This window comes from Aricia agestis, chromosome 22 (assembly GCF_905147365.1).
Source record: "Aricia agestis chromosome 22, ilAriAges1.1, whole genome shotgun sequence".
Classification (NCBI taxonomy): Eukaryota; Metazoa; Arthropoda; class Insecta; order Lepidoptera; family Lycaenidae; genus Aricia; species Aricia agestis.
Genome location: NC_056427.1, coordinates 2,981,438 through 2,995,037, shown reverse-complemented (window position 1 = coordinate 2,995,037; position 13,600 = coordinate 2,981,438). Strand labels below are relative to the sequence as shown.

General features: G+C 36.4%; 1 protein-coding gene across 1 annotated transcript in view; it reads left to right on the top strand.

Moving 5' to 3' along the window:
- The window catches only part of LOC121738111 (nephrin-like), a 93,312-nt gene extending 80,672 nt beyond the window's left edge, over positions 1-12,640 (top strand). The window contains exons 18-22 of the mRNA XM_042129949.1: positions 5,967-6,095; positions 6,964-7,041; positions 7,897-8,300; positions 9,835-10,015; positions 12,488-12,640. Of these exons, the coding sequence (XP_041985883.1) occupies positions 5,967-6,095; positions 6,964-7,041; positions 7,897-8,300; positions 9,835-10,015; positions 12,488-12,549 (854 nt within the window). The 3' untranslated portion in view covers positions 12,550-12,640. The remainder of the gene's footprint in view (positions 1-5,966; positions 6,096-6,963; positions 7,042-7,896; positions 8,301-9,834; positions 10,016-12,487) is intronic.
- The last annotated feature ends 960 nt before the right edge of the window (positions 12,641-13,600 follow it).

Below are 13,600 nucleotides of genomic sequence, written 5' to 3'. Positions count from 1 at the left end.
AAGCTTAAATCACTCTCCTCTGTTGGCAAAATAGGAATCCCTTTTTTACATAGGTGTTTTTGATTGATTATTCTGTGTTATAAAAGTTGACGAATCGTGTTATGCTATGGGTAATTCAAAGATAAAGACATGATGAATACTGACAATGAACGTTAATTTCTTAGCTTTAGTCATTGTTGAGAAAAATCGATATCGCTGCAGCCAAATTGTCAAGGCGTCACCTTCGCACGCGTGTAAAACTTGTAGTGACAAGTTTTAGTGTTTAGCGAATTTGATTTAAAATACACCCATGAATTATGTGATATTGAGTCGTACAACATAAGTAATCAAAACTTTAATAAAAATCTTAGAACCTTTTTTATCTCGATATTAATTTGACATAAAACTATTTCTATTTATTCTATATTATTTACAAAATGCAGAAAATAATATTAAAAGGTTAACGAAAAACTCAAAAGTTATCGAGATTGGTTTAGTAAAAGATAAAAGTGGCAACCCTATTTCTTATCCAGTGTATTCTGACCTCTCACGTACAAAGCGGCTAATATACCGGGAGCTCAGCTTACACTGGTCACCGTGTAATATTGTATTTCTATAGAATTCGCTATCGGATTTAAGGATATATTTAGATAAGCGCGGATTTGAATACGTATTAGGGTTATATGAGATATTGTAAAGATGTAGTAGATACATATGAGAGAATTAGATTAACATAGTAACATATACAGGACATATTATAATATGACGACCTCTGTGGCTGTGGCTCAGTTGGTGGGCTGTTGGTAGCTAAAGCCGGGGGTCGCGGGTTCGAATCCTGCCGAGGGAACAAAAAGTTTTCAAAGTTCCTGTGTCATGGATGTGTACTAAATATGTGTATCATATAATAAAAATCTTAAATATATGTATAGTATAAAAGTATTAAATATATTTCTGTTGTCTGGTACCTGTACCACAAGTCCTTCAGGTACTTAGCACGGCCACGGGGCCAGACTGACGTAGTGTGAAGCGTCCATAGATATTATGTTATTATTATTAGATTAACATAGTAACATAATATACAGGACATATAATATAGCAGGTATTTTTGGGTGAATTTTGCAATTTTTTTTACATACTAATATTATAAATGCGCAAGTGTGTCTATCTGACTGTATGTTACCTCTTTAAGCCCAAACCTCTGAACCGATTTCGCCCCAAACCTCTGAACCGATTTTGCCCCAAACCTCTGAACCGATTTTGCCCCAAACCTCTGAACCGATTTTACTGTGAAATAGAGATACTTTGAGTCCCGGCCCCCGGGAAAGGACATAGTATAGTTTTTATTCCGGAAAAATGTACGGTTCCCGCACGATTAACGAGTTTTGGCGCAACGGAGTTGCGGGCGTCATTCAGTAGGACATATTTTTGGGTGGAATTTTGCACTCATGCTAATATTCTAAAAACGAGAGTTTTCTGTCTGTCTGTTACTCTTCAGGCTGACGGCTGAACATATTTTGATGAAATTTGGTATGGAGATACTATGAGTTTCGTTGGCACCGAATTAGGATGATCGCGCGGGAACCGTCCTTTTTCCGAGACAAAAACTACCTTGTCTCATTTCCCGGATCATAAAGTATTAGTACGTGAGGCCTAGAACAATTTTGTTTTATTACTATCAAGCTAATTTTTTGTGAGTAGCTTCATTTTGATACAACATTTTTATCTGCGAAAAATCTCGAAAGTGGTAGCTAACAGAGATAGAAAGGATTTCATACTTTGACTTGATGTTCCTAAAATATGGATTGTTCTATTTGTAGGACAACGTTACTCTTAAATTAAAATTTAAAATTAAAAAATAAAATTTCTAACAGTGGAGGCTTGTAATTGGCTTTTCGTATTCTATAATTTAAAGTAAATTTAATATAGTTAGCTGTAAGCCACCCAAACATGATAAAATAAAATAAAATAAATTATATAACTATTAACATAATATCAATATACAAAAAACCAGCTTGTTAGGGTTCCGTTTTAGGTTTCAGTACCTAGTCAACCAAGTTTTGTTGATTACAGAACCGTATAATAATATAATTTATAACGTTATAATATGAGCTTTTCTAATTTTTATTATATTATTATAATAACCCAATACGAATGAACGAAGATTACATTAATACAATACAACTTAAAATTTTACATACAGCATAGTAGCTAGAAAATGTTGAACAAAAATGGCGGTGCATTTTACATCTAGCTTCAATTTAGTTCTATGAGCAAAATGGCTTGAGCGTACATTGTTTTAGTTACAGAATATGTTTAAGTTAAAATCCAGCCAAGTGCGAGAGGGAAAGTATTTATCGTAGCTTCCTAAAGTGTGTCTGTCCGTCTGTTTTTTAACCGACTTCAAAAAAAGGCGGTTATCAATTCGACGCGTATGTATATTGTATACATAATATTCCCAGAACTGCCCAGTTTTTGTATAATATATGTTAGTCTATATCAGCATCTGAGAAAATGTGCCAAATTTCAAAAGTGTATGTATGTATGACTTGTATGTTTTTATGTTTGTGTTCGCATATCTCTAACTACAAGTCCGATTTAAGTAATTCTTTTTTTGTTGTACTAAGTATTGTTCAACTTAGGGAATAGTGCAAGTTTCATCAAAATCGGTTGAGTAGTTTTTGAGATACGGAATTTTAATTCCTTTGAAGTCGGTTTTATCTTTTTAAAAAACTATTATTCTGTTAAACGACTGAACCTATTTAGATGAAATTAGGCATGGAGATACTATAAAATACGATAAACCACATATGATACTTTTTATACGGTTAAATGTACGGTTCCCGGTAAGTAAACAAAGGTTTAACCGTTAGTCCCGGAAAAGGGGCATAGGATACTTTTTGTCCGACGAAAATGTACGGTTCCCGTGCGATAAACGAGTTTTGGCGCAACGGAGTTGCGGGCATTATTAGTTTTGTCTAAAGAGGGAACAGACAGAAAAACAGATGGACAGATAGATGGACTTCAGCATTTACTACATTTGTAAGGATGTATATTATACTAGCTGTCCCGGCAAACGTTGTTTTGCCATATAAAGTATTTTGCCCATTTCATCAAAATAGATTGAATAGTTTAAGCGAAATCAGAAACGTTTATTGTGCGGGAACCGTACATTTTCCAGAACAAAAAAAAGTATCTCAATACCAAAATTCATCGAAATCAATTGAATAGTTTACGCGCAAATAAAAGTATATTGTGCTGTGTGCAGTAACCGTACATTTTTCCGGGACAAAATGTTTCCTATGTTCGTCTTCGGGACTCAAAATATCTATGTGCCAAATTTCAACAAAGCCATTTACGCGTGATGTCGTGACCACGCGAAAATGGATTCATTTTATTATATATTTATATAGATATATAATAAAAATGGATCCATATATATTTTTTATTAAGGTGTTTAATATACAGTGTGTAACAAAAATAAGTGATAATACTTTAGGGTGTGTACGTGTTCCTTGTAAAGAGTTCACTGTGAAAGTAGCAGCGCTGAAAAACGAAAAATTTTTTTCACTTTTGTATGGGCAAGGGCCCGTGCGTCACGAGTTTCCCCATACAAAAGTGAAATAAATTTTTGGTCTTTCAGCGCTGCTACTTTCACAGTGAACTCTCTACAAGGAACACGTACACTCCCTAAAGTATTATCACTTATTTTTGTTACAGCCTGTATATATTTTTTGTTCTACTTTAATTACACACACAATTTTTTTTATGTATATATTATAATGCTTATATTATTATTTACAGTCAATGCTATCTGTTTTATTTATGTTTATAATAATTATTAACTATCTTACACATAACCCATTCATTTACTACACATAATATTATAATTATTTAGTGTGCCCCAAGAGTCAAGACGTAGTCTGTCCAACGCTGACAAAATGGGTCCACAGAGCCCACAGTCATGAACCTGAGTGGATTCCACTTCAATAGTTTGGGCATTACACCACCGACCAATTCGTATCTGGCGCCTTGCTTAATGCATTATTATGTTTTGTTTTATGGTTATTATTATTATTATTTTTTTCTCTTGCATTGTTGTTTTTTTTTTGTGTTTCTGATTACTATCAAGCTACTTGTATTGTGTGGTGTTTTTAAATTTAAATGTACAGAACTTTGTGTAATGTCCAGATTACTGAATAAACGTTTATTTATTTATTTATTACTTATTATGTTCGTATATCCTGACAATAATATAACTTATAATGTCGGCTGTATACTCTCGCCGAAAGCTCTCGGGCGAGAGTCTCGTGCGAGAGCCCCTTGCCCGAGTGCGATCATGTACATTCTCGCTTAGTTCAATCGCAGTTATGAACTCAGAGAAGATGGATCATTATTTTTCTCTATGCATCGAAAGATATCATTGTAATCCAAAGATCTATAATCAAATTCTATTTTATTTCTCACAGATAATGACTGATAATGACGTTTATTATTGTTATTTTTCTGTTCTGCACTGTCTAGCGGCGCGACTAGTAGTGAAAAACGCGAGAGTGTACAGTAATGCGCTCGCTTTCCTCGCGAGACCCTTTGACTCGGGCGCAAAATACCGACACCGGACCGAGAGGGTCCGAGACAGGCGAGACGAGGCGAGCGCACCCATTTACACTCGCACTCGGGCCGCCTCGCTGTGTCTCGGCGAGAATGTACAACCGACATAAGACGTATAGTGTAATTAATACATACCCACGAGGGTATGATGCGGTATCATATTAGCGACATTACAATATTACAAGTATTGTTTTCATGATAACATGCCTGCCCTGGTTTTTACTCGTTATTTTAATTATAATAATGTTAACAGCTTGAATGCTAAAGAATGAAGATGTATGTTTGCAAATTTTAATCCATAAGCTCAGCGAGAATCTAAAGTTGTTAATATTATTAAAAAGCTAATTATCATGTTTAAGCCAATAAACTGATTTAAAAAAAATGATAAGAACAGAGGGGCATAGTAACTTTAGCAATTCCTCTCAATCAATTCAGCAAATGAATTGCCAAAACTGTCAAACTGACAAAATATGTCAAATTAGTACGGAATTACTAGAGATGAATTGCAAGCAGACTTGCATTTTGCGATTAAAAAAAAATGAATCATATTATGATTCATAATATGATACTCCAAAGCGACCATTTTAGCCCCGCCGTACATTTTCCGGGATAAAGTCAATCATATTATGTACCAGGACTTAAAGTATCTCCACACCCTTAAGCAAGCGGTAGCACCTCCATCGTGGGTATCGCAGACACAATAGATTTTCAATTGTTATACGGCAGCCGGCTGCCGCTTGGGGATTGATGGGTTAAGAGATAGCAAACTTTCATATTTACTGTGTACAAAATCCTTACTCCCGAAACTGAATTGATTTCGATTCTGATCTGATAACGATTTAGATTCAATCCTGATCCGTACTTCCGAACAAACTCGAATCAAGATCGAATCAAGGACAGGTTGAAAAAATGACAAATTCTCAATCCTGTTTAATTACAACACGCTTTTTTCTCACGTTTCCCGATCGTGACGCAACACAATCGAGAATCGAATCAAGTCGACCTCAGAAGAATTTAGTACTCCCGACATCAGCTACACATGTTCACTTTTTTTTCTTTACTGTTTCTTAGAATCGCCGATCAAAATGTATGGAATTCCCTTTAGATAAGTCGAACGTCAACTTCATATTGTTATTATTATCGAACATTATCTCAGTTATTCTATACATTTTCATCGGCAATTTTATAAAGAATGCTTGGCTAAAGGGCGGATAAATTATATTTGTACAACGCGAACGCGACGCTGATCTTGAATCTTGCTTGTTTAGGACTATGACAAAAAAGATCATGATCGAATCTGAATCAAAATCGACATCGGATCAGAATCGAAATCGAATTTGTTTCGAGAGTTTCTGTCGCTAACTAGTGTTGTCCCACAGCCCACGTGCCGGTCAAGGTTGAGCTGTCGTCTGTCCTCGTGCTAGTGTTGTGCGTCGTCGCCGTGGTAGCAACTGTGACAGCACTAGCCGCCGTAGTGATGTGCCTGAGATACTATAATAAGAAGCATGGTGAGTTTAGTTACTTAAACGAATATTTTTTATTTTGACTAAAGATAAGAAATGAAAAACTGATGAAAATGTGCAAAATAGCGGCTGTTTTTTTATGAAATAAGGGGGCAAACGAGCAAACGGGTCACCTGATGGAAAGCAACTTCGTCGCCCATGGACACTCGCAGCATCAGAAGAGCTGCATGTGCGTTGCCGGCCTTTTAAGAGGGAATAGGGTAATAGGGGAGGGTAGGAAAGGGAATAGGGTAGGGGATTGGGCCTCCGGTAAACTCACTCACTCGGCGAAACACAGCACAAGCGCTATTTCACGCCGGATTTCTGTGAGAACGTGGTATTTCTCCGGTCGAGCCGGCCCATTCGTGCCGAAGCATGGCTCTCCACAGTATAGTGCTTTAAATTTTTCAGTTTGTTCTTTTTTTATATTTCTACCTACCAATATATATATATATATATATATATATATATATATATATATATATATATATATATATATATATATATATATATATATATATATATATATATATATATATATATATATATATATATATATATAATATATATATATATATGTAGTGTGTGTGTGTGTGTGTGTGCGTTCGTGCGTGCGTGTGTGTGTGTGTGTGTCGGTGGATGAGCCATTTGATCGAGTTTTTTGTTTTTAAATCGACATAAGCCTGGAATCATTCATTGCTGGAAATTTTGAGCATTTTAAAATTATGTAAAATTTAATAACAGTTTCATATTTTTGTACATCATGTCCTTTCATGTATCTATATTACACAAGACTCAAGACACCTTTTAACCTTCTAAATTATAATAGGTATAAATCATAATAGGTTTTATTGACGACAATATTTTTTTACAGATAACAAAGACAAAACGAATCGGAAACAAGACACGACTGCCAACAAGCTGCTGACTGAGTCTGAAGATGCAGACAATGGTAAGCGCTAAAAAGAAAGGAAAAAAAAACTGTCAAATATTTGATAGATATATTTTCAATATTTAGGACCACCGTGGTCCTAAATGACATTGACTTTAGCGAGTACGGAGAGAATAAAATAACAAATATTTTATTTTATTTTAGACATAAATGAATGCCGAAATATGTACACACCCCCTTAGTCTTTATAGACCAGGACCAATACCTTCAAAAATAATAATAAGTGAAAAAAAAATACAGTAGGATGAAACCCATTACAAAAGGAAAGCAAAGGTTCATTCTACTGTATTTTTTTTGTTTTAAAAATTATTGGCCCTAGTCTATTATAGAACTAAACATTTTATTTTGCCCTGTTTTTTTCTAGAAAAAAATTGTCATTTTTTCTAGAAAAAATAAACAAAAACTGTCTAAATTACGCGGGCGAAGCCGCGCGGAACATCTAGTAACTAACAAGTATTAAATTTTTTTAAGCTCGAAAATGTTATTAAAATCTTTTTTTTTATGAAATAAGGGGGCAAACGAGCAAACGGGTCACCTGATGGAAAGCAACTTCCGTCGCCCATGGGACACTCGCAGCATCAGAAGAGCTGCATGTGCGTTGCCGGCCTTTTATGAGGGAATAGGGTAATAGGGGAGGGTAGGGAAGGGAAGGAAATAGGGGAGGGTAGGAAAGGGAATAGGGTAGGGGATTGGGCCTCCGGTAAACTTACTCACTTGGCGAAACACAGCGCAAGCGCTGTTTCACGCCGGTTTTCTGTGAGAACGTGGTATTTATCCGGTCGAGCCGGCCCATTCGTGCCGAAGCATGGCTCTTCCACGTATTAAATCTGATACTAATCAAAGCGTTTGTTACAGACAAGAATCCAGATATAATACCGATTGAGAGCAAAATAAGCGACACTTGTTCGAATATGTCGTCGAATACGGACCACTCTGTAAGGCCTCTCATTAGGACCGAGAAATATGACGAACCAATCAGCTACGAGAGATACTACGATTGCAACCAGTACGCCGAAAGACCGGAATTCAGAAGATACGTAGGACCACACCTGCAAAATTTAGGACCAAGTGTGCAAAGTGTGGGACCAGGTGCGCAAAGTGTAGGACCAGGTGTGCAAAGTGTTGGTCCGAATATGCCAAGTGTGGCGTATATGCCAAGTGGTCCTAATATGACAATAAATCATGAATGTATGTCATACGACAAAGTGTATGAAGACTGGTTGAAGTACAAAAATTCTTTGCCTGTTAATACAGGACTGGTAAGTGTTTTCATCCATATTGTTTGCTTGTTTGTATCGTGTTGTCTCTGAAACTACCGTGTCGATTTTGATTAAATTTGTCATAAGCATAGAGTAGACCGCAGGGAAGGACAAGGGTTACTTTTTACGTTACTTCGCGGAAAAATGTACGATTGCCGCGAGATACAGTTTGCACGCAACTTGTAGTTTGTAATAGAATGGTAATAATAATTATTATTCCATGACTGTTGCTGTCTCAGTGTATATGACCCTTAATTTTAAAAACTTATAGTCTGTCAAAATAGTGAAGAAATTGAAAAGTTTTTTTTTTAATGAAATAAGGGGGCAATCGAGCAAACGGGTCACCTGATGGAAAGCAACTTTCATCGCCCAAGGACACTCGCAGCATCAGAAGAGCTGCAGGTGCGTTGCCGGCCTTTTAAGAGGGAATAGGGTAATAGGCTCCCCTATTAGGTAGGGAAAGGAAGGGAATAGGGGAGGGTAGGGAATGGAATAGGGTAGGGGATTGGGCCTCCGGTAAACTCACTCGGCGAAACACAGCGCATGCGCTGTTTCACGCCGGCTTTCTGTGAGAACGTGGTATTTTTGCGGTCGAGCCAGCCCATTCGTGCCGAATCATGGCTCTCCCACGGTTTAAGTGGCAACATCGTAGTGTCATCTCTTTCAAATCAATCTAAGAAAAAAGGGATGACACAACGATGTCACTTTTTAATGTCTTCACTTTTTTGACAGACTATATTTTTATTTGTAAGATGTTAATTAGAATAATTATTAAACACTTGTATTTATAGTAGTAGGTGATTTTGTGTATGGAAATTTAAGGTAAAAAAAAAAAAAACATTATTTCATTTTGTTACATTTTTTCATTGATAAAATATGTAGCAAATTGAAACTGACATAATATTATAAGCCTGTGAATTAAGCCTGTAGACGTCTTGTTATTAAGTCATCCCAAGGGACCTCTGTATTTTTACACGAGCAACGACGAAAAATTATTAAAATTCGTGCCAAGAAAATATCTGAAAGAAGCTTTCCTTACTAATTTAAATATATTGTGTACACACGTTTTAACTATAGGATGTTTTGTCTATATCTGATACGTTACAGAATCAGTTTTACAGATAAGGACGCAAGTGGATGAATTGGGTAACTAACAATTTGAAAATGTTCTTTTTTTACGATTTTTGTCGGTTGATTGAAAATGATTTAAAAAATGGGTTTTGTGTCTAGCTAGATATATTAGCCATCTGGCTAAAAGTAAACTTACCTGATAAAGTAGGTTAGTTACAAGGCAAACCTTGTAACTTACCTTTTTCGTTTTAGGGAAGAAAATATGAAAAATATTATCTAACGGAATCTTTGAGCACGATCTCTTTACCAATCTCCAGTAGTCTAATTAATTTGACACTTTGCATACGTATTAAGAGCCAATGACAATGCTATAATTTGTTAAAATTTTTGATATAAAAATATAAAAGTATGTTTTTTACTGGTATTATTTATTTCATTCTAAAAAAAACTTTTTCTGCTGCAGCAATTCCTCCCACCATCGCCATTCCCACCGCGGTCGTTGTACGCGCAACCTCGGTCTCTGCGGCTGGTGGACATGCCAGATCCCAACCGAACTGACTCTCCTCTGTCAGCTGACACTGCTGTCTACTACAGCAAGAGCGTACACGACAGAGCGAGTACGCTGCCACATCGAAAACCTAAGGGTAAGCCACTTTGATAATCTGTTGCCACTTTGAAAACTGCTGCCACATCGAAAACCCAAGGATAATCCACTTTGAAAACCTGTTGCCACTTTGAAAACCTGCTGCCACATCGAAAACCCAAGGGTAAGCCACTTTGAAAACCTGTTGCCACTTTGAAAACCTGTCGCCACTTTGAAAATCTGTTGCCACTTTGAAAATCTGTTGCCACTTTGAAAATCTGTGAGTTGCCACTTTGAAAACTTGTGAGCTGCCACTTTGAAAACCTATGAGTTGCCACTTTGATAACTTATAGGTGCCACTTTTAAAACCTATAGGTGCTACTTTAAAAGCCTAAGCCCCAATTTCACCAACGACTGTTAAAGTTAACGCCGAAATTAGTATCACGTTACCTCTTTCGATTTTCATATGAATGAAAGAGAAGACATTACATTTTAACAAGCTGTTAACAATAACAGACGTTGGTGAAATTGGGGCTAAGAGTTGCTACTACGTAAACCTATATAAGTTTCCTCTTGGAAAATCTATAAGCGAGTTGGCACTTTTAAAATCTGTAGGTGAGTTACCACTTTGTAAATCTATACTTGAGTCGCTACTTTGAAAACCTAACTGAGTTGGCTTGGAACTTTGAAAACTTACATTGCCAATTTTTAGACTAAGGTGAGTAGCCATTTTGTAAGCTCAAATATTAAAACTATCACTCAAACAGTGAAAAGCTCTCTCTTTGAAAAGCTAAACGAAGAAGCCGCATAAAAACTTTAAAATAATATGTAAGTTGGCAATTTGAACATCAGAAGTGAGTTGACACATTCAAAAGGCTACGTCATTGTAGCCTTTTGAATGTGTGATTTATACGCGGGAGAGCCATGCTTCGGCACGAATGGGCCGGCTCGACCGGAGAAATACCACGTTCTCACAGAAAACCGGCGTGAAACAGCGCTTGTGCTGTGTTTCGCCGAGTGAGTGAGTTTACCGGAGGCCCAATCCCCTATCCTATTCCCTTCCCTACCCTCCCCTATTCCCTTCCCTTCCCATCCCTACCCTCCTTTATTACCCTATTCCCTCTTAAAAGGCCGGCAACGCACCTGCAGCTCTTCTAATGCTGCGAGTGTCCGTCCATGGGCGACGGAAATTGCTTTCCATTAGGTGACCCGTTTGCTCGTTTGCCCCCTTATTTCATAAAAAAAATTGTTTTAATAAACGCTGTGACTGTCATACAAATATTTATTTTTTATCAACGAATTATTAAAACGTGTTATTTTATTTAACACTCACACTATATTTATGCACCTTTAAATCTGTCACTTTTGACGCCATTTTTGTTAAAAAACCCGAGCGTTTTCGTGTTAATTAGATAAAAAACATTAACACAATACAAATTGTCCAATTGTCAGTCAAAATGCAATGTGACGTCATTGGTCACTATTGTAGCTGTATAACGACTTTTTACTGCTTTTATAGCGAAAAATGCGTTTTTCCCGAATGGCTTTTTGGTATTTTATTGTAAAGAGGTATCTTCACTGTATTATTTTGTTGTTCATTTTCTTTTTAGTAGATTCTCTACAATGTGTAACAAAACTAAGTGATAATACTTTAGGGTGTGTATGTGTTCCTTATAGAGAGTTCACTGTGAAAGTAGCAGCGCTGAAAGACCAAATTCTTTTTTCACTTTTGTATGGGGAAGCGCTCGATTACACCGATTCGACCATACAAAAGTGAAAAAAATGTTGGTCTTTCAGCGCTGCTACTTTCACAATGAACTCTCTATATAGGAACACATACACACCCTAAAGTATTATCACTTATTTTTGTTACACCTTGAAGAGTTTACTGTAAAAGCAGCAGCGCTGAAAGAGCGCTTTTTGTGATTGTGTACAAGCGTACATTAATTAGAACGAAGTTCCTTATCGCGCGTTGCGAAAGGGGCTAGACGGAAAAAGTTGTAACGACACTTTTTTAGTATGTTTAATGGCAAATACGTCAACTGACGGGAAACTTAAAATTCTACCATTCCTCTATGGCGGGAAATTTGTTTTTTTTTATAACTTCGTTCCATCCGGGTGTCCCTTCACACCCCTCAAGTTTTTTTTAATTTTTTCCATACAAAGGTGAAAAAAAGTTACTCTCAGCGCTGCTACTTTGCCCCTTGAAGCCCTAGGGCACAGCTGAGTCCTTGTATTATATATTTTTTACAAACTTAAAAATATATATCTTTTTAAAAGGGTTCCGCCACCAAAAAAGTTTGAGAAGGCGTTACATGTAATGCTCGTAGTGCCGTCCACACGTAGAATTCGTGTTATATTACACGGTGAATTACATTACACGTTACACTCGTCTGGACCCGGCTTAATGTAAAATGTTACATTACACGCGAATGCTCCCGGTGAGGGAGCACCTTTAGACGTTTTTGTTATTCGTAGTTGAGACGTAAATTATCTTGAATGTTGATTTTTTAATTATTTTTTTCTTTTCCAGGTAATATTATATCAGAGCTTAATCCTGGTGACCAAGATACGCAAGGGAAGAGTGAGTTTTGAATTTATTTATAATAAGTTCGAGGAAATTGAATGCTTAGCCACCCTAAGATCAGCAGGGCTAAAATGGTCGCTTTGAAGAATCATGATATGAATCATATATTTTTGTACTGATTTCACATTTGTCAGTTTGACAGTTTTGACAATTCATTTGCTGAATTGATTGACAGGAATCGCAGGTCAATTTGCATAGTGGCACGTCGATACAATGCGATTTAAATAAGCCATTCAAAACTGAACTTTATTAATATTATACAAAAAGATACGCATTGAATTGGCAGGTTTACCGCAGAGTCAGGCTGCCTGTTCCAAATTTGAAATGCATCGCAACGACTCGCGTTGTTGTAATGTGAATTGACCCTTATGTACAGTATCAAATATGTAACAAAACAAAATAATAATATTTCAGGACGTGACATTAGCAGCGCTGATATATTTTTTTGTGATTTGTATGGGCAAGCAAGCGTTCCAGCCTCATGCGTTTGCCCATACGAAAGTTAAAAAAACTTGAGAGGTGTCAAGGGACACCCGAATGGAACGAAGTCATTTCTTATGTTCAAAAAACCTGTAAGTATATGTATACACTCAAAAAATTATTTAAAAAAAACGCCAAAGTTGACGCACAGGAATACTTACTATCAACGCCCTCTGCCCCTAACATGCAGGTACTAATAAAAAAGGGTCGAGGTCAAATATCGTTCTGTAGCCTTCAGATTTACGCCGAATGCGCGATAAGAAACTTCGTTCCAAAAAAATACTATTTCAGCGCTGCTACTTTCACGGTGATCTCTTTATAGACACCCTGAAGTATTATCAGTTTGTTTTGTGACATACTGTACATTAAAATTATCAAAGCTAAGCATTCATTTTCTTTATCTGATTTGTGACACATGTTTTGTAAAATTGAGTGCCTAAAATACTTATTTTGTATGAAGATTTTTCTTTTAAAAATATGTAAATTTTTCTATGAAAAATATAGTTTTTTTTTTTGAGATCATTATTAATTGTTAATAACAACTTCCTTTGTGTGTTAAGAATTATTGTCATTATTGTT